Source organism: Emys orbicularis, chromosome 1 (assembly GCF_028017835.1).
Source record: "Emys orbicularis isolate rEmyOrb1 chromosome 1, rEmyOrb1.hap1, whole genome shotgun sequence".
NCBI lineage: Eukaryota > Metazoa > Chordata > Testudines > Emydidae > Emys > Emys orbicularis.
The window spans coordinates 321,736,043-321,762,918 of NC_088683.1; the positions used below are offsets into that span (position 1 = coordinate 321,736,043).

General features: G+C 40.9%; 1 protein-coding gene across 3 annotated transcripts in view; it reads left to right on the top strand.

Annotated features, from left to right (window-relative positions):
* Positions 1-580: 580 nt before the first annotated feature.
* HSPH1 (heat shock protein family H (Hsp110) member 1) overlaps positions 581-26,876 on the top strand; it is a 30,412-nt gene continuing 4,116 nt past the window's right edge. The window contains exons 1-15 of one of the 3 annotated variants that reach the window (XM_065403877.1): positions 581-936; positions 2,730-2,787; positions 5,545-5,685; positions 9,485-9,607; positions 10,532-10,631; positions 11,737-11,870; positions 12,702-12,946; positions 15,307-15,535; positions 17,181-17,287; positions 18,928-19,061; positions 21,512-21,717; positions 22,413-22,544; positions 23,492-23,629; positions 24,056-24,181; positions 26,665-26,772. In XM_065403877.1, the coding sequence (XP_065259949.1) occupies positions 581-936; positions 2,730-2,787; positions 5,545-5,685; positions 9,485-9,607; positions 10,532-10,631; positions 11,737-11,870; positions 12,702-12,946; positions 15,307-15,535; positions 17,181-17,287; positions 18,928-19,061; positions 21,512-21,717; positions 22,413-22,544; positions 23,492-23,629; positions 24,056-24,181; positions 26,665-26,772 (2,337 nt within the window). The remainder of the gene's footprint in view (positions 937-2,729; positions 2,788-5,544; positions 5,686-9,484; positions 9,608-10,531; positions 10,632-11,736; positions 11,871-12,701; positions 12,947-15,306; positions 15,536-17,180; positions 17,288-18,927; positions 19,062-21,511; positions 21,718-22,412; positions 22,545-23,491; positions 23,630-24,055; positions 24,182-26,664; positions 26,773-26,876) is intronic. The other 2 variants (XM_065403885.1, XM_065403893.1) reach the window with 2 other exon arrangements.

Genomic DNA, 26,876 nt, shown 5'->3' on the forward strand with positions numbered 1-26,876 from the left:
TTTAGAACAGGAGCGTCCACACGACGGTAGGAGATCCGGACAGCTTACTCCGGAGTAGCTATCAGGAACAGCGCCGAGGCCCGCCAAACCCTAACTACGCTGTAGGCCTGGCTGTCAGTTTCACCCTCCTGGGACTTCCCCTTCCCGGCACAACCCATCGCGACCACACGGGCACCAGTCACTAGCCCGCCCCGTCCGTTCGCCACCCAGCGCTAATCCGGGCAAATCGTGTCCCAGGGCGCCCGGCCGAGTAGGGCAGAGGCGAGGACAGGCCGCCTAGCGAGAGCAGCAGGAGAGGGGGGAGGTGCAGCAGACACAGGCCGAGCAGGACCCAGGCGTGCTACCCGGGTGGGTTTGTCTCGTATCCGCGCGCAGACGCGGTATCCTGGAGCCCAGCTACGGGGGCGCACCGACTCCGGGAGCCCATAGCCGGGAGCGCGGTGAAGAGGCCATCCGAGGACACCCCTGCCCCGCACGCGCCGTGTTACCAGCCTCCGGGCCCCGCCCCCTACTGTTCAGGCGGCTTCCTCCCAGTCTGACAGCCGCCGCCGGCGCAGAATCGGCGGCGTCCCGGGTTGTCATGAGAACGAAACACATCACTGCGTTCCTCCGCCCGCCATTGGTTAGCATTGTTCGAGAAAGCCGGAGGAAGCGGAAGCCGCACGTGGAGCCGGCAAGGGGCTGCCGCAGTTTCTGGAAACTTCTCCTCGCTGTCATATTTAAAGCGGCGGCGCCGGCTCCCCCGCCCGCGGCCAGAGGTAGCGACACAGCACCGGAGCCAGCGCTCTGCGGCGGAGCTGTCCGGGGAGAGGCTCGCGCGGGCGGGACCATGTCCGTGGTGGGGTTCGACCTGGGCTCGCAGAGCTGCTACATCGCGGTGGCCCGGGCCGGGGGCATCGAGACCGTCGCCAACGAGTTCAGCGACAGATGCACCCCGTGAGTGCGGGGGCTGCTCGGCTGAGCCTGGGGTGGGGGCCTGCCCGGGCCCCGAGGGGAGTCGGGCTGTCCCGCCCGGCGCGGGGGCTACGGCCCCTTCACGCGCCGCGTGCGGTGTCCGGGGAGCCGGGCGTGGTATCGCGGGGCCGATGCTGCAGTTCCTGACCCCGGCCCCAGTGTGGCCCCGGGGCGGGGGAGGGTGAATGCTGCTGCCGGGGCGGGGATGCTGAAGCGGCTCCTGCCGCTGGGGGCGGGGGGCTCGCTGCGCCGTGAGTTGGAACTTGCTGGAAGCTCCCGGCGCAGCCCCCCCCCCCCCCCCCGCGCGGCTGCGTTACTCCCGCGCGCCGGCTGGGGCGGGGGTCCCGCGCCTGTAAAAGCCCCGCCGCCGCCTGGCGTGAGGGGCAGGACGGAGCCCCTACAGGGAGCTGGGCTGCCCGCTGCCTCCCCGCGGTGGGGTCAGCGCCCTCCGAGTAAAGCTGCCCTGAAGGGCTCAGCCTTCCAGTCCCGGGAGACGGGGCGCGGGTGTATCGTGAGTGGGGCACGGGGCTGCCCTGACATGGACCCGTCAGGCCCCGGCACTTGGAGAAGCGGGGATCGGGAAGCGGCGGCTGGAGAAGCGGGGAATAGAAACAGGCGTAGGTAACGTGCACAGCTCTGTAATCTTCAGAGGCTTCCCATTTAAAATCTGAACAATAATGCTGTATTGTGATCGGAAACGAAATAGACAACTTTCCGCCCTTCGCGGGGCAGGGGGGGAGAGTGTTCACACAGCAAAGGCAAAGCAGATGCACTAACATTTGAAAGAACTGGGTCTACACATTGAGAATGTAATTATAGCTAAATTAAAATACTTGCCATGCAATGTGTGTATGTTTAGCCACATTGTAGGATTAGAAAAGATTCTCACTGACTATTAACTCACTCACACTGCACATATATTTATGCATATACTCTGGTAGAAGCTTTTGTTACCAGGAAGGCTCTTATGTGCATTTTGGGAGAAGTTATATTTGAATTAGAATTATTAATTTCCTGATGCATGGTTTAATTTGCAGCCTTTCTTTAATATAGTCTTTGGGCTTTAATTTCCTGTTAAAAGGGGATGAAGAAACTTTGTAGCTGTGGCATTGAAGATATGCAGTCTCTCTTGTTCAAGCTCTTGGTACAGCAGGCTATTAAACAACTTAAAGCTTTATTGCACATAAATTGATTTTGTAATTGCTCAGCTTTACAATGAAGAAAATTCTAATCCACATTGAAACAGTTTTTTTGTTTTTTTGTTTTTTTGTTTTTTGTTTTTTACTCAGTGCTACATGTGAACTCAGAAGTTCAGCTATTCATAGATTAGCCACACACAAAAAATGACGATTTAAAAAAAATTGTGACCCAAGCATCTGTTTCTTTTCATATAGATAACTTGGTTGAAGTTTTTTCTTGAAATTGTACAGAACAATTTACCCTTGGGCTAAGACTAAGTACAGAAAGTTTCAACTCCAAAGCATATGTTGTAACTTTACAAACATGCTTTGGAGCTGAAACTTTCTGTGCATGTGCGTGAAAATAAAAACATGCAATATATGATAGAGAAAAGTATGTGGCTTGGAGAGAGAGATTGCGGATTAGTTTTTTTTAAATGCTGTGAATTAGCATAAGCCACAAGAGTAGCAATATAACTTGCTCAAACTCTCAAATTCTGTTTGCAATAGCAATAAATAAAGCTGCTATAGCTCTTGGCAATATTGGCAATAAAGTATTTTTAAATACTGAATTAACAAGCCTCTCTGTCTTTTCAGATCAGTTGTATCATTTGGATCCAAAAACAGAGCTATTGGTGTTTCAGCTAAAAACCAGGTAGGTTGTCTTCTATGAAAGAGAATCCAACTACTAGTAAAATTAATAACATAAATCTGTTTCAAATAAGGGAACAAACGGAAATGATAAAATTCTGTCATCTTAATTGTCAGGTAGCATTTCAAAATCAAAGAACTGAATTATTCTGACAGTCTCATGTCCAGGTTTGCTGCTGAGGATGCCATTGCTAGAACTCCAGGTCTGTGTGCTGGGTTAATAATTTCCAGTTAGATGCCTGCCTTATTTGATCATTTTAAAAATAAAATCACCAGAACACACTCTTACTTAGGAAATTTCTTTGCATTAGAAATGCATCTTCACAAATTATGTAGAATGTGTATATAAGTCCTTAAACTGAAATGTGAACTAAGAGCTTTGGCCTTTGCTTGAATGAACTACTCTGAAAAGAGAAAGTGTTAAATATTTTTTCTTATTCACTGCAGTAATACATTTTTTTTAAAAGCGCTAAAACATTAATATGTTTTTTAAAATAACCATGTACAATGTTTAAAACTTCAGATATCAACATCTAAAACCCATGTTTTGGGCTGATTATATCCTAAAATAGGACTAGTGTACTGCAGGTGCAGACCAAGCATGCTCCCTCTACTGGCCTATTCATGTCTGTCAAGGTGCAAAGGTGCTGTGATAGGTTTCCATGGAGAGAGCATCAACTGTGAAAGTCTTCCATTTATCTATGAAGAAACAGGGAGATCTGATTGAAAATATAGGAGTGATCATAAGGTACACATACATTTGCAATTACAAGATTCAAAGACAGAAGCTAACAAAATGATTTGCATAGAGAGTTTTGCAGTTTTTCATTCATTCCTAGGAATGGGAATATATGCATCCGAAGAAGTGGGTTGTAGCCCACGAAAGCTTATGCTCTAATAAACTAATTAAAACAGATATCCACATAAAACATTGTGGAACAAATATTTCACTAGAGTTTTAACTTTGTGATCTTTTTTTATCAGGATTTGGAAGTTTCCTTTTGTACCACTGCTTTTATTTTTATTTCTTCAGACTATATTTCCATGTCACTGATTCAGATGTTAACATAATTCAATGAAGTAGTGAGAAAAAGTAAAGGAGTCTTCAGAGCATTTGTTGTCTTAAATAAATGGCTTCTATCTGGATTCTCAGGAGACTAATGTGGGGAGTGTTACTAAGAGATCATTCAATTAAAAGCTGTCCAGCAGCTTTAGCTAAATTGAAAGCTAAGTAGTTTCTCTCTCAACTTACATTTGAGAACATGCATTCACAACAGACTTTTGTTCTTGGACAGTTTGTGGCTTCAGTCGCTTTTGGAATAGCTTTAGAAGCGTACTACATATTCAGTTTTTCATGCTTTTTTTGTTTTAACAGTTTGAAAACAAAATTTACCAATTTTTTCCATTTGACAAACACTTAAAAATGCAACCTGATATAACACGAATTTGGATATAACGCGGTAAAGCAGTGCTCCGGGGGGAGGGGGGGGAGCTGCGCACTCCAGTGGATCAAAGCAAGTTCGATATAACGCGGTTTCAGCTATAACGCGGTAAGGTTTTTTGGCTCCCGAGGGCAGCGTTATATCGAGGTAGAGGTGTACATCTCAATAGTGAACAGGCTCTTTTCCTGACAGCAGTGGAATTTTAGGTTGTGTTCTTGGCCCATGACAATCTGGGCTTTGCATTTTCACTAACAAGGGAGTGTAACAGCCATTTGTTCAAGCAGGAGAACTACATACCTGAATTGTTCTGGGTTTTTAGCAAGTAATCATCTTAATTTAACTTTGACATGGTTTTTTACTTAACAGCAACTTAAATTTCAATTTTTGTGCATTCTCAATCAAATGCTAGACAACTTTGCGAATAATTAATTACTTCATGGTGGTCTTTCACTGTTACTTGCAGTATGTTTTAGTGAGTTTTCAGAAGAATACCATGCTGTAGTAGCACTGTTTAAGTGTGGCATGCCAACTGGCTTGCTGCTGCTTAATTGTGGCCAAAACCGCAGGAATATTCTCAAATATCCTACAGTATTAATGGCATGTGATTACTTTACTTTAAAAAAGTCTCTTCATTGGTACATACAGTTATCTCGATAACCTGAAAATTAAAGATTTTTTTTTTAAATTCTAAATCAGTTCATTAAAAGCCACTAAAGTTTTTTGCACTTGTTGCCCATTGCATACTAAATTACTTTTGCTGTTTAAGTGCTTCCAACTTGAGTGACCCTAGAGCTACGCTTTTAAATAGATGTCAAGTACCCTTCCTGGTGAGGTTTGTTGTAGTTAATTTTATGCTTCCAAGTCCCTTGTTTTCCTCTGTGTTGGGGTGACAAAACAAAACAAGTCTCCCTCAATATGTTGATCCCTGGACTTACTACCTTTTAGATTTGTTGGTATTTGCTGGGGACTGTAAGTCATCAGTAGTTGCTAGAGAACAAAAGGCTTTTAACAAGAGCAATAAAAAATAGTTTAAACTGTTACACAGACTGGGGTGTAGACTTTCTGTATTGTAACAGCTTGAGACTTTAAACAGTAAACTCTGTAATACAATGCTCATTCACCTCTTATGCCAGTATATTTCTGAATAAAACTATAGTCCTACATAATTTAATATTAGAGAAAAGAGGTCAGATGTCAAGTCTCTGGCGAGTAAACCTGACTGGTTTAGGAACAGAGGCTAGCAATCTGACACTGCCGTTCTTTTACTAATATGCAGGTTAAGTGTTGCATTCAAGATACCTTCTTTTTCTTTCTTGCAGCAAATTACTCATGCTAACAACACAGTATCTAACTTCAAGAGATTCCATGGCCGTGCATTTAATGATCCTTTTATTCAGAAGGAGAAAGAAAGTTTGAGTTATGATTTGGTTCCAATGAAAAACGGTGGAGTTGGAATAAAGGTAAGAGTGTCATATTTGCAGTCTAGCTTTCTAGTTTCTATAGCTATGTTGGAAAGGTTTGTTTTCTAGCACTTAATTAAAATCCCTTATTTTCATGATTATTTCCCATAAAAGCTATTCTTCACCTCTGTACCAGAAGGGCTTTTGAACTGATGAATAGCTTTTTTTACTCCAGAGTGGAGTCAGGCTTTCGTTATAAATACTTCCTCATACAAGAGCTTCCCTGGTGGCAATTGTGCACACAGTCTACACATTCTGGCAGAAAAACTATTAAAATAATTATAGGATTATATAATTCTGCACTGAAGTCAGGGAAATGCTGTTCTTAATTCCCCCTGTGCCTATGCACTGTGATAACCTGATTACATGGTGGCATACTGTTTCTCAATACAAGTTAATGCTATACACTTTGTTAGAACCTCTACTATTACTTGACAGAGACCCTAATGACACTTGCAATAAATGTACATAAACTGTTCCTGCAACATCTATTGCAGACTAAAGCTTTGTCTCCACTAGAAAGGATGCTATAGCTATGCCTCCCAGCCCTCCTTGTGGAGATGCAACTTATACTGGCAAAAGATTTATTTTGCTTGTATAGTATACACCAGGGGTCGGCAACCTTTCAGAAATGGCGTGCCGAGTCTTCATTTATTCACTTAAATTAAAGGTTTCGCGTGCCGGTAATACATTTTAATGTTTTTTAGACGGTCTCTCTCTATAAGTCTATATATTATATAACTAAACTATTGTTGTATTGTAAAATAAACAAAGTTTTCAAAACGTTTAAGAAGCTTAATTTAAAATTTAAATTAAAGTGTTGATCTTATGCCGCCGGCCTGCTCAGCCCACTGCTGGTCTGGGGTTCTGTTCACCTATGCTGGCAGCGGGCTGAGCGGGGCCTGCGGCCGGGACCCTGGCTGGCAAGGGTCCGGCAGCCAGAACCCCAGACCGGCAGCGGGCTGTGCGGGGCCCGCGGCCAGGACCCCAGACCAGCAGTGGGCTGAGTGGCTCAGCCCACTGCCGCTCAGGGGTTCCATCCACCAGCTCCTGCCAGCTGGGATCCCAGCTGCTGGACCTGCTCAGCCCGCTGCTGGTCTGGTGTCCCGGCCCTGCCCACTTACAGTGGGTACCTACCTTCTCCCTGGTTCTGGCCCATTCTCTTCCTCTCTCTGCACTGAGCTGAGGGTGGGAGTGCACTGAGCACAGGGCTGGGGGTGAAGGGTCTGGCCAGGAGCTAGAATGAGAGAACGGGGCTCAGGGTTGGGGCAGGAGGTCTGGGTTTGGGGCACTTACCTGGGCAGCTCCCATTTGGTGCGAGGGGTGCAGGTGGGACTGTGGGGGGGGGTGTGCAGGAGCTTCCATTTGGTGCTCAGGGTGGGGTGGGGGGTGCATGGGGGCTGGGTATGTGGGGGGGTGCAAGAGTCAGGGCTGGGGGCATGTGAGGGGGGTGCAGGTGTCAGGGCAGGGGGTGGGGGGGGGTGCCAGAGTCAGGGCTGGGGTCGGGGTGTGTGAAGGAGTCAAGCAGAGGGCTGGGTGTGTATGAGGGGGGTACAGGGCTCAGGGCAGGGGCCTGGGGTGTGTGCAGGGCTCAGGGCTGGGTGTGTGTGAGGGGGGGGTCAGGGTAGAGGGCTGGGGGGGTGTGAGGAGGGGTCAGGGCAGGGGGCTGGAGGGGATATGCCCCTATTCCACCCACCCGCCCGCCTTCCCCAAGGCCCTGCCCCCGCTTCTTCTCTACCTCCGCAGGGAGCAGCCAGCACGCTGACTCTGCTCCTTCCCGACCCCCTCCCTCACAAGGGCCATCAGCTGATCTGCCAGCAGGGAGGGAGGGACGTAGAGGCAGAGGAGGGGCAGGAACCCAGCACACTATGGGAAGAGGCAGGGGAGCTGGCAGGACCAAGCTTCTGCCCGGGGGGGCGGAGGGCAGAGAAGAGCAGGCCAGGCCGGGCTGGGCAGGATTTTTAATGGCACACTGCTGCCTGCTGGGACTCGGCAGGCAGCAGCGTGCTATTAAAAATCGGCTCGCGTGCCGTCTTTGGCACGCGTGCCATAGGTTGCCAACCCCTGGCATACACCATACCCCAATTAAAATAAGCTATATTGGCAAAAGGACCATTTTATTGGTATGACTATCCCCATGTGGGCTTTTGCCAGCACAGCTGTCAGCTAGGGGTGTTTATTTTATTTTATTCCCCACACTCCTAACTGACAATGGTGTGCCAGCAAAACTTTGAAGTGTGCACCAGGCCTAATTAACAAAGTAATAGTGAGACCTAGAGATGAGAACTTAGCATAGAAGAAGCTTGTCCGGTAAATACAGTGGCCATTATGCCAATGAGAATGTTTCAATATGTAATGTGCATCTAAAGCTATAAGAAAAAAGTGATGATATAGTTGATAGGGTATGTGATCATATAATTAAACTACACAAAGGATACACACAAGTGGTCTCTATCCACCTGTAGATTGGACTTTTTTGCTGGTACATGGGAGGATCGAAACAGTATCCCATGGTTTTAAAGGAACAACTCAATCTGAAATCTAGTCAGTTTTTAAAAGAACTAAAAATAGATTCACTTACTAAACCTGCCCCATAGATTCCACAGCCAATTAGTGTGATTTTTGTAGTCACAATTCCGTTTCTTTTAAAAACAAAACCCTCTTCCTTGGTGCTCTGTGAAAGATCCACACAAACATGGACAATAATAAACTGAAGAGACTTTTTTCTTAATCTATAGTTATCTGAAGTGTGAGTTGTAACAATGGTAGATACTTTGTTTGGTGTCTCTTTAATGGGAGTGAGTTTAAGTAGTTTTCTTTAACACATATACAAGTTAGAAAAAATTGGTATTAAGAGGGACAGTACTGTGACAGTCATTTTCAATTTTTTCCTCAATCTGTGTGGAGCTTTTTCTTGTCCATGGAGACAAATGTTTTGAGAACAAATCAGTAGGAGATTGCGACGTTTGGAGTCCACAAGAGGGTCTCTTACAAAGCATTCTGCTTTACACCTTTTCTATACTATAGAATAGATGACAAAAAGGCGAATACACAAAGGAAGGGAAATACAGAGGTATTTTAAAACTGATTGATTTTACTTCTTTCCCCTTCCCAACCATTTCAGTTTACAAAGATGTCTGTAGGAAGGAAGCAATATGAGAGTAAAGACTTGTTTAACTTTGTCTTTTAAGTTTGTTTATATTATTTGATTCATGGGTATAACTTGAACTATTGAAGTGCAAGCTGTTCTGGCTACCAAAACAGATAACACAAATTTTAGGTTATGAACATAGTGATCTTTTGGGAAAATCTTTTATGAAATAGTCTAGAAGCTCTTAAGTAAATGTTTTTAATACTGCTGTAAAGAGCTCTTCCTAACTGAATGCTTCTTGGTAGATAATTTCTTACCTTTTCTGCAATGGTGAGCAATTTGAAAATTGCTGGCCACTTTTAACTTATTGGCATAGTGATTCATTACTGTGTGCTAGCCTCACTAATTGACACTTACAATTTACACCATTATCTGAATTGCTATAAATCATCTGCAAGTGATTTTTATCCAGGGGAATTCATTCATTTATCAATTACACTCAATGTGTAGAAACAGAATGACATTATCTGCAAACACTCAAGGGGCTGGTGGGTGAATTCTCAATTGTAACTGTATAATGAGCTGCACGAGTGCATTAAGATTGGAGGGAAGGGTTGTTGGTCAGCAGAGCATCCAGAACTATTAAGTGGTACTCTGCATTTCTGCAATTAAAATGAAATTGTCCTCCCTTTTTTTTTTGCTAAACAGGTGATGTACATGGATGAGGAACATTTCTTTAGTGTGGAACAGATAACAGCTATGCTGTTGACTAAGTTGAAGGAGACTGCTGAGACTAACCTAAAAAAGCCAGTAACAGACTGTGTTATTTCTGTAAGTAATTCTATTACACTGGACCAATAGAGACATTAATCTCCCTAGTTGTAATCACTGAAGATTTCTAGTTTAAATGAAGTTTAAGATGCTGTTCAACTCAAGTACTTGTATGCTCAGGGTAACGTTGTACATATTAGATTTAACATTACCAGAACCTTCTTCTAAAAAGGAAAATGTGTATTCTATATATGAGCTTGTTATAAAGCAATGGAAGCTATAAACAGCCAATATTAAAATACAGATTTTTTTACTTCATATTAATATACTAACTTTATGTTAAAGTAAAATAGCTTTGAAAAGCATCGTAATTAGGAAAAAGACGATAGGGGGTGTTACATTAAGTGTTGAACAGTTGCTCAGATACCATGAAGATGAACAAGCTAAAATGCCTAGACAGAAATATTGTGAGTGCTCTATCAAGCTGCACAATATATCAAAGAATTAAATATTTATTTTAAGTGATCTGCCAGTTGGCACCACCGTGCCACTGGGAAAATTCCTTTGGTTCCAAGTAGAGCAAAGAACTTAAACTCAAAATTTTTGGCAGTATGCTGCATCTAATGTTAACATCAAAGTAACTTTGACTACTTTTTCCATTTCTTGTCAAAAATTAATTTAGGCTTGATTCATCTACATTATGCTTCTCCTCAAAATATTCTACTTTACTGATTGGTCTTGCATGTGCTTTTAGGCCCCAGTTCATCACAGTACCTAATCATTGGCTTCAATGGGACTACGAAGTACTATGCTGAATCAGGGTCTTAAGTAACTAACTTTATTTTGGGCTAAAATCTTGCAGTTGCTAGATATAGTGGCAGATATCTCCTTTTGGGGATGCAGAATGGATAGTATTTCAAACAAATGTTTGTGTTGAAAGTCTGGCTTTCTAATGGTAATTCTGTTCCCACATGATTTCTTCAGGTTCCATCATTTTTCACTGATGCTGAAAGGAGGTCTGTCCTAGATGCTGCTCAGATTGTTGGCCTAAACTGTCTGAGACTGATGAATGACATGACAGCAGGTAAAGCAAAGGAAACATATTCCAGCAAGTGTATGTTTAATGGAGATCCATTTAGATACTCAAATAACTTCAAACTAAGAATTGCTAAAAAATAGACCAGTCACTAAAAGCAGAGTTGGTTTACAACACTTGTGCCATTTTTTTCTTGACTTATAAAACTTCTGTCATGAGGTGTTGTGAAGGTGGTAAAAAGAGAATGCTTTGCTTCCTAAGGTGACTTAATAGGAATACAGTAGAACCTCAGAGTTACAAACACCTCCGGAGGGAAAGTTCGTAATTTTGAAATGTTCAAAACTCTGAAGAAAACCTTATGGTTGTTCTTTCAGAAGTTGACAACTGAACATTGACTTAATACAGCTTTGAAACTTTACTGTGCAAAAGAAAAATGCTGCTTTTAACCGTCTTAATTTAAATGGAAACAAGCACAGAAACAGTTTCCTTACCTTGTCAAATTTTTTTACACTTACCTTTATTTTTTTAGTAGTTTACGTTTAACACAGTACTGTACTGTATTTGCTTTTTTTTTGTCTCTGCCGCTGCCTGTTTGCATACTTCTGGTTCCAAATGTGGTGTGCGGTTGACCAGTCAGTTTTTAACTCGGGTATTCGTAACTCTGAAGTTCTACTGTACTGTACTTAACTTTCCCCTGACTCACACATTTGAGGATAGGAATTGCCCTAGCAGTATAGACCAGTGGTCCATCTAGTCCAGGATCCTGTCTCCTCAGAGGAATGTGCAAGAAGCATCATAGTGATCAATTGTTCAATAAGTTGCCTGTATGAGGAACTTTTTCGTAATATTTGTAATCAGAATTTTTTGTTAAAGGATATAAAACCATTATCAGTGCAATTGTGGATGTCAACATCCATATAAATATTTAATCTACTTTTGCTGATGTGCTCAGGGCTCAGAAAATTCATTGGTAGATGTAATATGAAGTATTAGTGCTAGGAAGTAAATATAGCAATGTATATATGTAAACATTTTAGTTGGAACCTGCCTTTTGTGACTGTGCACCATTGCAAAAATGATGAGCTGAATGATGCACTGAATGGAGATCCACTAGTGATTGTGCAGATAACATTTGATGCTTCTTGCTTTACAGTGGCTCTTAACTATGGAATTTATAAACAAGACCTTCCAGCTCCAGAAGAGAAGCCACGGATAGTGGTGTTTGTTGACATGGGACATTCTGCATTTCAAGTATCAGCCTGTGCTTTTAACAAGGGTAAACTAAAGGTAGTCAGCTGATAATCCATTTTTGTGTGTTACTCCATGGGCCATGTAAAGTTCGGTCAAGAAAAAAGGGGGGAAAATTGTACCACTAAAATGTGTTTGAATTGAAATGATAACCAAACAGAACGTGGCTGTACAACACCTTGCATCTCTACATATTGATTAGCAGGTCTTGCTCTAGACTGTGAATTAGTTTTTTGCAGGGACTCAAGTGACCTGAAAACTGTTCTAATATAAACGCGTGAAATAGTTGTAACAGTACACTGAAACAACAAAAGCAATTAAACCTCTTGAACTTGCTGACCACGTTTTAAAAAGAAAATCTCTTCGTGGCAGTATATGTAAAGACTACTAAAATATACAACTTACAGCTTCATTTTTTGGAAGTATTTATTTAATGTGTGTAAAGTGATATGGTGGACACAAACATTAAGGATTTTGGCACCATTAATATTGGCTCCTTATACTATGTTGCAATTACACTGAAGCTGTAAGTGGATTGACTTGTAATCAGAGTACAGTTATTTGAGATTTGTAATAAGCCATTTGAACCTATGTGTGGACTAAGGCCCTGATGACACTGGACTGTCACCCATTCTAGAAAGGCTGTTTTTTTTTTTTGTTTTTTTTTTTTTTTAAGGCAAACTTCCAACTTACAGGTGTACAGACCAGCCTCTACTAATACCTTACTAAATCTTTAAACCTACACATTGGAAGAAATAAGCCTACGTGGTGGCGTCTTTGTTTTAAAAAAGGCCTGCTGGTATAGGTGGAAGTCCAGTGCAATGTCTGATTGTCAAATGTAAAACTAAACTATTTTCTCTTTCAAACCAGGTGCTTGGCACAGCCTTTGATCCCTTCCTAGGGGGGAGAAACTTTGATGAAAAGTTAGTGGATCACTTTTGTGCAGAAATAAAAGCAAAGTATAAACTGGATCCGAAATCAAAAATTCGAGCCCTTCTTCGTCTATATCAGGAATGTGAGAAACTGAAGAAGCTAATGAGCTCTAACAGCACGGACATCCCACTTAACATTGAGTGCTTTATGAATGATAGAGATGTGGCTGGAAAGATGAACAGGTGAATAGGAGCTAAAGGAAAATGAGGGAACACTGTGTTTAAAGCAAATCCTCAGTGGATGGGATTCTTTGTTTCCACAGTCCTAAAAGAAAAGGGACCGTCTATACCAGGGGTTCCCAAACTTGATTCGCGGCTTGTTCAGGGTAAGCCTCTGGTGGGCCGTGAGACGCTTTGTTTACCCTAAACAAGCTGCGAACCAAGTTTAGGAATCCCTGATCTATACTAAGATTACTAAATGTTTATTAAACATGAAGTATCTCTGAAACAGTGGCCAATCCTGGCCACTTATAAATCTAATCTTTGTTGTGAATACTTCCAGCTTTTTTGTGATGCTGGAATAGTTCAGACTTGATTACATAATGTATGTGATGGCCATATGAATGAAACAAATGTACAATGTTAAACACTGATGTTGCAGTGCCTGCCTATACTCCTAATCTGAAATGCCGTCATTTTTAGGTACAAGGCACTATCACCTTGGGTCTAGAAGCAAACCTGCTAGACTTAATACGCAAAATACTTTGTAGTTTGAAGCAATTTTGCTACACATGCAACATACCTGACACAAATCCATAAAAGTAAGGAAATAAAAAGTTAACCCACCTAATGTGCATACCCTCTGCTACCATATGCTACCATGCACCACAACCTTAACTCTGTCTTCTGAGGAATGTCATCCTCCATCTTTCCTTTTAACTGTCCTTCTGTACTCAACCCTTTATCAAACTGCTGTCTCCCAACACAGCCAACTACTACTCCAGATGTCAACAACTATTAATGTTAGTGAAAAAAATAAATTGGTAAAGTGGTGCATGCAGGAGGGTGAAATGGGGCAAGACTGCACTTGCAGTATGTGGTCTGTGGTGGATGGTAGTTGTAATGGTGAGGTACATACTTGTGCGTGGAAGATATGTATTAAGTGGCTTATCGTATTTCCTTGTTTTTGTGGGTTTGTGTCAGGAATGGTTCATGTCAGTCATGATATACAAACTTCATTATGAACCAGTTAGCTTCCTAGGGTCCTTTTATAATATTTAATTAGGGATTTATTTTATTTTATTTTACGTGGGGGGAGGGGTGTAAAAGTGCAGCTACTGCTGGAGAAAACTATCCATTGGTAACTGGGTATATGAGCCTTTTTCTGCTGTGGAATAATATGTGACAGAAAAGTGTGTAGCTCCTGATGGATAAGGTTCTATTTGCAAACTTTTTTCAACAACCAATTGTTTGCGCAGCACACAAACTGTCCATTATGATGTGAAGAATAGCTAAAAATTACCCTAAATCCAACCTTTAAAAAAAAAAAAAAAATACCCTGCCTTTTACACTAGATCTATTCAGGATTCACTTTTGTGCCAAGTTTTGTGTGTTTGAGAGCCCAAATTCAAAAGATTTCTATTAAAAATGAATGGAGAGAAAGCAAACACTCAAACTACGCAAAGAATCCAAAGGTGTAAAATCTCACACCAACTGGCTGTCTCCTTTTACAGAAAATCATGGGTTTAAAGTGGGGTATAAATTCATCTAAATGAGATGTACATGCAGTGAGTTCCCATTGCTGGTTGAGAGACTGAAGCAATAATTAAAGTAACATAGTTGCCCTCTTCATCTGTAGAAACAGAGAAACTCACCACTTATACAGAAAGACATTAACTTACAAACATGGGTTGACACTTTCAAAGCAGGGCAGGGAAGTTGGCTGCACACCCTTAATTAAAACTAAATCCCCTGTACTGCTTTGATGATCTCAACCTTGGTGATGGAGCTTTATGGCTTTATCTGCAAATACTGTAATGCACGCCATGATAGAACTGGAGGGCAGAATAACACTATACAGGAGACTGGCTGACTGATTATGTCATACAGACTATTTTACTAGTTTACATTCATTCCCAGTCATTACTGACCAAAAGTAACTATCTCAGGTGGATATTTGGTGTTTTTCCCTAGAAACTAGAGGCACAAGAGCTCACAGCACAAAAATCACCAACACTGTTTGCACCTTTATCTGTAGCTTCTGCAGAAAGGCTGATGATGGGCATAGAGGCAGAATATCCTTTAGAAGGGATCTCTTCAGGTAGTGGTGCATATAGTTGAGCTGTGTTGACAGAAATGTGCAAAAACTTGCATGGTATCTATTCACAGTGTTGCTAGACTGTGGACATCACTTGAGTTTGGCACATTTGCAAACACTAAATTCACTAACTTTAAAAATACTAAACAGCTTTAAACTCTGTTCATGGTGGCTTAGTTTATAAAGTCTTCTTGCTGAAATGTGCAGTTTTAAACAGTTCCTAACAAAACCTGGTAAAGCAAAACTCCAGAGTATTTAACTATGGCTTTTTGTCTGATTTTCCTAGATCCCAGTTTGAAGAATTATGTGCTGACCTCCTACAAAGGATAGAGGTGCCCTTCCATTCATTAATTGAACATACTCAGCTTAAAGTGGAAGATGTGAATGCTGTTGAGATTGTTGGTGGAGCTACACGCATTCCAGCTGTTAAAGAGAAGATTGCAAAGTTCTTTGGCAAAGATGTCAGCACAACACTGAATGCAGACGAAGCCGTTGCACGAGGCTGTGCTCTACAGGTACAGTATTCACAGTACCACTTAAGTCTTCTGAGAATACTTCCTTTCGAGAACTGACCATATAGTTATAGCAGATGGCAAAAGTGACACTCTTAAAGCAGGCAATGGAACATATACTTTGTGCTGAAACAGTGACATGCTTAAAAAGCTCTGTCACTTTAATTTTACATACTTACTGATTTGACTAAACTGCAACTAGTCGCTGCACTTTATCTGGCTTGAGCCTGGGGAGCCATTGCCATTTTTTCCCAGACTCCCAAACCTCTTGTTATATACCTTATTCTCTCTCTCTCCCCACTTCACCTCTCTTCCAGTCAGTCCTCTTGGTGCTGCTGAGAGGGCTCAGGCTCTACTTCATTCAAAGCCTTCCTGGCAGGTGCAGACTGGGTGAGGCAGTGGTCGTTGACCAGTCCAGACAATACAAAGTAATCAGCAAAAAGACAATAGGCCTTTGTAGGGGGTTCAGGGTATTCTCTGCTATACTGTTTTAGAAAACATTTATCATTAGATGCATTCCAGAGGCAAAACAATCCACTCTTAAGAAATATAGGAGAATCACCTCTGGCACAAATGATTTAGCATTATCCATCAAAGGCTGTAAAAGCCTCCTTTGTTACCTAATGTATTCAGATGGCTTGTATGTACTACCATTGAACATACAAATACATACATTTGTGTGTAACATTTTCTGGTATTGGACTTAGTGTTACATTTTGCTATTAACTTAAAATGTCTCATTGCAGCTCTTCCCGCAATCCATATTTACTTGACTTTGAAAGTAGATTTGTTTCTCTTACAGTATGTCTACACTGCAAGTGAAGGTGTGAAGTAGCACAGGTAGGCATACCCATGCTACCTTTAATCTGTTGTTAAAGGCACTAGCTAGTAGCAAAGATGAGGTGGCATGGGCTTGCAGCCCAAGTATATGCTCGGGGTCCCTGATGGGTTTGTACTCAGGCAGCTGGCCTGAGTGGGATGTGACTACCCATGCTACAAACACACAGTCACATGCAGTGTACGCATACCCTGAAAGTAAATTGCTTTTGCTCTGAAACTTTTTTCCTTCTGTACCTCCATCACCCTTTTTCCCTTTCATTCCTTGTTTTGTGTTCTGTTCCTGTCTTCCACCTCACTAACCATAGCCCTTGAACATCCATTGACTACTCCCATAAGCACAGAGCAAGAAACAACGGTAATGGGCTTAACCCCCTTCACTTCTGGACATGCACAGCACGCTCACATGGCATTCTGTGTAATGCTGTTACTCCTTTGGAACATACCAGGTGTATCCCCTGAGAACTGTAATGTTAAACAACAAGAAAAATGTAGTTTAATCTGTGTTAGAACTAATATGATAAGAGTAATTTTGGTTGGTTTAGGGATAACTAGCAGTTTTGCTACAGTGCAAGGGATAAACTGAAGGTCCCTTGTACCTAAAGAACGTGCATCCATTGTGAGCATAATTCCTTCACATCAGGGTTTCACTTAAGCAGTTAATTTACCTAGATCTGTTTTGGTGCAATCAATAAAGTATAGGACTCATTATTTAAAAAAAAAAAAAAAAAATATTGAAAAGGTTAATGTATTTTAAGGCATAACATTCAGGCACATAGCCAATCGTAACAGCTGTTTGTTTGTCTTTTAGTGTGCAATTCTTTCTCCAGCATTTAAAGTGAGAGAATTCTCTGTCACAGATGCAGTTCCATTCCCAATATCTCTGATGTGGAATACAGAAACCGATGACACTGAAGGGTAGGTAGCTTAAAGTATTGTTCCCATTTGGATTTTGGTTTTACGCAATATAAGGATAAAGTTCATCTGTGCATCTTTCTTGAAGGGTCAGTGCTAAATAATCTAACAACTCATAGGTCCATTGAGCTGTGCTGGTTATAGCTTTGGTAGTGGTTCTGTCGTAACAATACTTTCAGTTTCTCTTGTGAGACAAAAGTATGCTGTATTAATCTCCACCAAAAGTAAGAATAGTGGCTTGTAAATCAGACTCAGAATTAACCTCTTTAGTCAGTGAGCTGTACTGATTGAGATAAAGTGGCCACCTGTATACAGGGCCCAATTTGACTTGCATATTTAAGAAGATGTAAACATATAGAAGTAAACTTATTGGATAATAAATACAGAAATGAGCGGTTAATCAAGAACTATGTAAATGTTAATACATACATTCAAAACATTTTCTACCGTTCCAATTCCTTTCAAAGGTGGGCTGTCTTGTGGGCATTTTTCTAGCTGAAAATATTCCTAATAGTTTGAAATCCTAATAGTTTGATAAAACAAACTTTTATAGAGGATTTTTCTTTGACTAATTAAAAATACGGATATAAGAATACACTCAATAACTGGTTTTAAAAAAAAATTGTGGCAAGATGTGCTACTAAGACATATTATTTAAAAAAAAAAACCAAAAAAAAAACCTTTAGTGTCTCCTCATAATAATCTTTAAAGAATGTTGTTGTTTTTTATAATTCTTGCCATTGAAGTAGAGTGAACACTTCCCTATTTTCTGTTAAATCTACCACACGCGGTTTGCAGCAGTCCTGTATATACACCTCAATCTCTACGCCAGTTCTCCAAGGTGGTAAAGTCTATCCTTGCCCCAAGTTCCATCTAGTTCAGCCTTGAATCTCTTGTCCATCTGTGTTTTCTCATAAGATGCAGCTGTACAGATCTCAGTATTTGTTCTGTTGTAGACTGAACCTCTGAAGGTAAACTGTATTCCCATTTTCAGCTATCTTGTTTTCTGTGGCTCAGTTGTGAGGCAGTTAATCTCCCACCTAACCAAGTTTCCAAGACTGGAATTCAACAAAAGATTTGTTGGTTAGGGAGTTAGATTAAATTTTCTGGAGATTGGAAGTAAGCAGACTGACTCAGAAAGCCCAGAGCACAGGAGAATCCTGGATGAATAGTTGTCAGCCTTCCTGTCAGAGCAAGGGAGGAAAAATAAGTGTCTCTGCTCTCTTGACTGAGCCATGAAGCAAATCAGCTGGTAACCAGGAACATAGCCTTTGAGATTCAAAAAGGCATTAGAGAAGTGCAATTTTTAATTTCAATCGTTATTTCAAGGTAACTGAGGGACACATTTGGAAAAAAAAGTCAAGTACTGTACATCTACTGGTAATCTGTTCCCAAATCCTATTCAAACATGACTGAACTGTCTTGCTTACCAGGCCCTAAAATAGCTGGAATGTGTAATCACTTCACATTATCAACTTAGAATGTAGGTCTTTGTGTAATGTCTGATAGCAAAGATTCTTTCCCAGAAATAACTTTCTCAGGACTATTCATGTTAAAGGATTCAGCATTTCTCAAAGGGAAAATCACAGCTGTTTCAGCACATGTACCGTTCTAAAGTACTTTTTGCTTGATCCTAACCGTAGGGGTCATGAAGTGTTCAGCAGAAATCATGCAGCACCTTTCTCCAAAGTTCTCACCTTCTACAGAAAAGGTCCATTTGAGCTAGAAGCTTTCTATTCTGATCCTAATGGTGTCCCATATCCCGAGACAAAGATTGGTAAGTGATTGTCCTGGTGAATGTGGCACTTTGCCATCTTTCAAATCTCTTGGTATAACTTTCATTACTTTCACTGGAATTGTGTAATGTTAACCCACCTCATTCTGTTTTGATAGAGCTGTAACACATGGATTTATGTATATGTTTTCATGTTTCCAGCCCAATTTACATTTGAACTGAGTTTGTGTTTAGCCTAGCCCCTGGTAAACACTTCCATGTCACAAGCTAAAGAAAGGCTGCCAGTTATGTCAAGTTCCTAGATTGGAATGAAACCATTATAAGTGCAAGGGATTTCTTAACGCTTTTTTTTTTTTTTTAAACTAGTTTTCCATCTTGCTCCACCACCATCTTAATTTTAAAGTATCCCTAAACCTATCCCCTATATACAAAAAAATTAAGCTTTGATTCTTCCACTGGAAGTGAAACAATAAACCACCTTTGGAAACTTGTTCCATTGCTTTACTGTTGTAGGGATTCCCTTACTATTTAATCAGAAAATTGTATTGCATTTTATTAACCTGTACTTGTTCTTGTCTCCTTGATTAATGAGAATTGGGCTCATAATCTTTACATACTTGTATATAATAGTCTTCCCTTTGTCTTTTTTTCCTTAGATGGAACATTCACAGTTGTGACCGTTACAAAGGCATTGTAGGGTTCATGTTTGTCTACAGTAATTTATAACATATGTACAGTTTTACAAGTGTAAAGATTTAACTTCAACCCTGAAAACTTTACTTGGAATTTGAAAGTCAGTTTGGTACTGGTTCACACAATCAACGTTAGTTAGTTTCTTCATTCAGAATTAAATTAGTAGTTGTGACATGTGAGCCAGAAGAGAATGCAAGTCACGCTCCTATAGCTGTATTTGTTTTGCGAGACAAAACAGAATTTAGAACTGACTTCAGTCAGTAAAGTAAACAAACATAACTCAGTACGCAAAGGGACCAGATCTTCTGACTAAGAAGAGGACACTTGTATGTAATCACCTCTCAGAGAAAAAACCTGCATTAACCTTTTCTTATGTCTTAATTTCCTAAATACGTCTCAAAACACTATCTGAGCTTGCTCCAGTTTATCTGCTTTTAAAAAAAAAAAAAAAAAAAAAAAGTGGTAGCTAATCTGAATTCAAGTCTCCAATTGCCAGCTAGAAAAGTGAGTGTAGGGAAATCAATTTTTCAGCTTCACACATTTGACTAATCTATAATCCAATATTTGCTGGTTACAATAGCATTTTATTGACTGGCAATTAATCATGCACCATAATTCCCTATCGTCTCTCTGCGGATGTGGCAGAGACTCCATCTCCAATCTACATACATGTTCATGCAACTCAAACCATGCAACCTAGAACTTTTGAATATGGATATTTCCTGGTTTTAGTTCAATGACTGAGGAAAGTTAATAAACATTGAACTAAAACCAGGAAATATCCATATTCAAAAGTTCCAGGTTGCATGGTTTGAGTTGCATGAACCAGAGCTGTAGGGGGAAGCTGGCACAGCAGCAATTGGCTCTAGCTAATATTATATTTCTCAGTTTCACAACCCTTTGAAGTTCTTTGTCTGAGTAATAAAAGACCAACACATTCTGACACCTGGAGCAAAGGATATTAATAGATAGCTGTTGCTGATAAAGATTGTAAAAGCGTGGGGGGAATCTGACTCTGTATTTTCAAAGAGCTGTTCTACACCGAACAGGAATTTATGTAAAATGGCATAATTTGAATACACACAGGATCTGTTGACTCACTCATATCCGTTTACTATAGTAACCTTTTAAATCTTGGCATTACTTTTGAGCCAACACAACCATGGGAGAGTGAGCTTTCTTCATTATTTTTATTTTATATTTCTATTACAGTTGTGACTGGAGACCACTTTCCGAATCCAGACTGTGTTCTTTTATCCCCATCTTCCCCTCAATTACTGGCTGGATTCTAAGTCATTTTGTGTATCATCAATAGAATTATTTAAATTCAGTTGTAGGGCCACATGTGTGACTACCCCATTGAAGCTGGTACAGAGATGTTGAGGGCCTAATCTGGCTTTTAGAATCTCTCATTGGTGGTGGTGCAGATGAGACAAAGGTCCCAATTCTGACTCAGTTTTTGGGCTGAGTTTGCAGGGCTTAAAGTTTGTGTATTTGGGGTGTGGGGGAGGGAGACATCTTGTCTGTAGATTAAGTACATCTGGTATGGAAATTGGGGGGAGAGAAACTTAAACCCACACTGTAATATTTAGGTTTCTACATTCACTTCCTGATCATCAGTGTCAGAATGACAGTTCTCTGCAACTTCCTCTGCCTGAGCCAGGCCTCACGTCTTGCATTTTCTTCTCCATTAACTCCATAAAATGTATGGAAATACAGTTTTTGTGAAAGATGCCATATATCATAGTAGAAAAATAGCTACAAATTTGTCTGTGTCATTTTATCCCCTTTGTTTTTAGGCAGATACGTTGTCCAAAATGTGGCAGCTCAGAAAGATGGAGAGAGATCTAAAGTCAAAGTTAAAGTCCGTGTCAATACTCATGGCATTTTCAGTGTGTCTACTGCCTCAATGGTAGAACAAGTTAAAGCTGAAGAGAATGAAGATCTCAGTGTGGAGACTGAAGTGGTGATTGTGAACCAGAGGCCTCCGGAGAATTCAGATGATGTAAGTTGGTCTGTTCTTGCACACCGTGTTCTTAATAAAATGCATTCTTTTGTAATACTTGATGAATTATAAATACTTTCTGCTAGGGAAACAAAGTAATTAAGTTTGGGGCAGGCTTCAGGAGAAACAAAACTCGTTTACAAGAAAGGGGGTCAACTGAGTGCTGTCTCCTTGGAAAAGTGTGTCCGGAAACAAGCGTATGTCCCATTATGGAAACAGTTTGACATTTTTAGTAGGAACTTAAATTTAAGTATTCATTCTGTACATTTAGTTTAATATCTTTTTAGAGTCAAATAGCAGTAGCGATTTTTGCTTGTAACTAACATTCAGGATTGTTAGTATATCCCCAAATAGGGAAAACTTTAATGTGTGACGATAATAACTGTAGCATAAAAAAGTTAGTTTTGATTATCTGCACATAATCCTGCATTATTACTAAATTACTGAATGGCTTAGCCATGGGGGAAAACTATTGGCTTTCTATAATGGGGGAGGGGGAAGAATCCTGCAATGTTAGGGTGGCCTACATGTCTTGATAAGTCTCTCATCTATACCTATGATTCCATGAATACATTGACTACAGAGTTATTGCTCACTAAGTAAGAAAGCATGTGGGAAAGCAATTACACTATAACTTCTAATAAATACAAGTGCACATTCTTTCTACATCCTTTGTGCCTGGGCTTTCATTTCAGAAAAATATCCAGCAAGACAACAATGAAGCTGGAACACAGTCCCAGGTACAAACTGATGGTCAACCAACTCCACAGTCTCCCCCTTCACCAGAACCTCCCTCTGAAGAAAACAAAATACCAGATGCCAAGAAAGTGAGTGACCCTTTAAACTCATTGTATTGAAAAATGTTATAATCTATTATGATGGCATTTAAAACTGTAACCTTCATGCACACACAAAAGTAGGCAGTTCGGTGCTCTTGCAGTGTATTGTGTTTAGTAGCTTTTGCATCTTTACTTTCATTTTTGTCTAACATAACCAATAATTGTCTATTTAAGACGAGATAAAGCTGGCAAAATCTCACTATTCCAATCATCATCTTCCAGCAAGGAACAAGACTTTCTCTTTATTGCCTCAATGTATGCAGCATTGCATAGTATGTGCATTACCTTGACGGTATTTCGCTTTGTATAACAACTGCTAGAGGCTAAGCTTACTACATTTACCACGACTAAACTGTAGGTAGAGAAACCAGACTGAGAAGACACCTAGAACATAAGTTTATGCCTCTTAACAAACAAGATGTAGTCCTTGCCACAAAGGGCTTATAGTCTGACTTTTATTTCAAGCGTTAGTACTGATGCCTAAGGGTGAGAATTACTGTTTTAAAAACAAACAAAAACTGACTTCAAGAAGCTGCCTCAGGCTAACAAAGTTTGCACTTAATTTTCATCCAAGTGTTATGATAATATGTAGCTGTAAGCATTAATATTGAAGTGCTAATCTGTAAAAGAACTTGCCAAGAATTGCTGTGTCCTACTAATAGTCCGTGTTTCTTGCAATTGCCCTTTCTATCTTCCAACACCATTCTCCTGAAATATGAGTTACGTTTGACTACGTGAAGTGGGAAGGTAAGATATACAGTAGCTGAAAAACAAAATCCTTTGTAAGGATATATTTGTGAGATTCTGAAGGAACAGTGAGAAAATACATACTGGTCCATGTTCTGCTGAGGGATTTTAGCATCACAGTGAAAAACCGCCTTTTAGTGCTCCTACTAAGTCATGGATATAACTTTTTTTTGTTCTTTCCAATCTAGACAAATGAGAAGAAAAGTGATCAACCTCCAGAAGCTAAAAAACCCAAGATAAAGGTGAAGAATGTAGAGCTGCCCATTGAAGCTAATCTGGTGTGGCAGTTAGGGAAAGAACTTCTCAACATGTATATCAAAACAGAGGTGAGTTCAGTAATCTTGGTGAAGGAGACTGATTCTTGCTTACTATTATTCAGTGACTATTTTCGAGCAACTTCAGACTTTACATTAAAAAAAAAACTGAAAATAGACTCCTGCCACTAATACATTCATAATGAGTTAATGCAATGCCTCATTTAAGCTCCTGACTGCAAATGTTAGCAACATTGTAATGTCACTTTGAATTATAGCATTACAGCAGTGATCTATGTAATGAGATCACATATTGTTTAAAAAACATCTGAACCTTCAGGAGAGTCTCCATTTTTTAGTTCACCCCATTGTTACTTGCACAGTTTCAGCAACAATATGAATTAAGGCCTTTAAAGACTATTATAGTCTTTTGTAAGGCTGCTTTTAAGTTTAAATTTGTTTTAATAAAGTACTTGCTTTTTTTCTATGATCAAACAGGGCAAGATGATCATGCAAGACAAGCTGGAGAAGGAAAGAAATGATGCAAAAAATGCTGTGGAAGAATATGTGTATGAGTTCAGGGATAAGTTATCAGGACCATATGAAAAGTTTGTTTGTGAGGAGGTATGCTATTAAAGTCAGTAGTTTTCCTGAAACATTAGCATCAAACATCTGTCCTACTTATTTGTGGTGAAATTCTGCCCTCATACCTGTACTGTAAATATCTGAAAATCTTAGTTAGGCAGCTATTGTTCAATTGCTTATCTTCTGGAGTTGAATTAGTTTTGCAAAAATGTACATATCCTTTTCAAAATTAGCTTTGTCCAAAAATGATTGCAGTTACAGTAGAACCACAGAGTTACGAACACTGTGGGAATGGAGGTTGTTTGTAACTCTGAACTAAATGTTATGGTGGTTCTTTCAAAAGTTTACAACTGAACATCGACTTAATAAAGTTTTGAAACTTTACTATGCAGAAGAAAAATGCTCCTTTTAACCATCTTAATTTAAATGAAACAAGCACAGAAAGTTTCCTTACCTTGTCAAATATTAGTTTAAACTTTATTTTTTAGTAGCTTATGTTTAACACAATTCTGTACTGTATTTGCTTTTCTTTTTGTCTCTGCTTCTCCCTGATAGCGTACTTCCGGTTCCAAATGAGATGTGTGGTTGACGGGTCAGTTTTTAATTCGTGTTCATAACTCTGAGGTTCTACTGTAGTAAGTGTTTAAAAACTGAAGTAATAGATCAGTCTGAATTTGATTAGTCGTAAACTAGTTAAAAAACCATGGAAGACTGCAAGGAAGAATAGGCTGAGACCTGGAGTGGAAGGCACTGAGGACAAGTGGAAGGGATGAGAGCAGAGAGTGAATAAGTGGAGGTATCTGGTGATGGGGAGGTGAAGCAGGAAGAGAAAAGAAAGGAAATGAAAGGGGAGGAAGCAACAGTGTTAAACTCCTCTTCAAAGAGAATCTCCAGCAGTTTCACCCCTAAAACATATCACTAGCCAATTGATCCTCCCACAGATAACTGATCAATTAAACTTTTTTAGAAGTAAACATTCTACTCAACAAAGCCATGCTTGGATCTAGATGTAGGTTAAATACACCGCTCCCTCAATATAACGTGACCCGATATAACACGAATTTGGATATAACATGGTAAAGCAGTGCTCCGGGGGGGGGGGGCGAGGCTGCGCACTCCAGTGGATCAAAGCAAGTTCAGTATAACGTGGTTTCACCTATAACGCGGTAAGATTTTTTTTGGCTCCCGAGGACAGCGTTGTATCGAGGTAGAGGTGTATTAGAAAAAGGAGGAGATGTGCAAACACCTGCCACATTTTGATCTATTAAAATCAAAAGGCAGTGTGATGTACAATGTCTACTAAAATTGCCCTTGTATTTTCTAAAGAACAGCATTTGGTCCAGCCTATCTTGCTGAATATCAGCAGAGAGTTGCCCAAACGCATAGATGTTATCAAAACAGACCTTTGTGACTCTTTAAAATATATCCAAAAAAGACAAAGTACCCATATTATCTTGTTCAGTGCAAGGTTTTTTGTTTTTTTTCCCCCTGAAGGCTATCCAGCTTTTATTTTAGTTGGTAAAACTGTATTCGGGAATGAACAGACTTCTGTTAGCTTTGCCTTCATCTGCCCTTGCAGCTTAGCTTGACTTGCACAGACTTCTAGAAATTGCAGTAGTAAATGCCGTTCCCAGCTAGGAGACCCTGCATAGCTGTGTCCCCTCAATATGAGGCAGGCAAAAATGAATTTTGGTAGTGCCTTTCCGTGGTCACACAGGAAAGCATGCAGTGTAAGACAGATTTCTGGGCTGGGTTCTTTGTTCAAACCAAGCTGTTCTCAGTGCAGAAACAAGTGCTGTTATACAAGTGTGGTTTTAAGTTATCTTTGTATCTTGTTTTCTCGGCCCCTGGCATAAAACAGCCTTAGGGCTTGACTATGAAAAATGTAAATAGCCTTCTTTGTAACAGACCATGCTGCAGTTGTACTGCTTTTTCCTTTACTTACTAAGTATTTTGGCCTCAGGGCCGGCTCTAGGCACCAGCAAAACAAGCTGGTGCTTGGGGCGGCACATTTTTAGGGGCAGCATGGCCGGCGCCAGAATGCCGCCCCTAAAAATGTGCCGCGGCCGCCCTAGCTCACCTCCGCTGCTGCTGCCTGGGAGGGAGGGGGAGATCCCGAGCAGCCGCGGCGCGCGAAACAGCTGTTTCGCGCGCCGCTGCTCCCCCTCCCTCCCAGGCTTGAGAGCCTGGGAGGGAGGGGGAGAAGCGGCACCCGCGCCGCGGCCACTCGAAGTCTCCCCCTCCCTCCCAGGCTCTCAAACCTGGGAGGAAGGGGGAGATCCCGAGCGGCCGTTTCGCGCGCCGCTGCTCCCCCTCCCTCCCAGGCTTGAGAGCCTGGGGGGAGGAGGCAGGGCTGGGGATTTGGGGAAGGGGCGGAGTGGAGGCGGGGCCGGGGGTGGGGTAATTAAAAACGGCGGGGGGGGGGGCGGCCAAAATTGTGTTTGCTTTGGGCGGCAAAAATCCTAGAGCCGGCCCTGTTTGGCCTGATTGGCATTCTAAACTGCATCCAAATTTTATCTTAGGATCTTCAAAGATTCTCTGCATTCCTAATGGAGATAGAAGATTGGTTGTATGAGGATGGAGAGGACCAAGCTAAACAGGTGTACATAGATAAATTGGATGAATTAAAGGTATGTCCATTTGCACTCTTGTATAATGTAACTTTCAAAATACTGCAGGAATGACTTGTTTGTAAATGTAGGTTTGAATTATGAAATGCATAGAAAATATTACT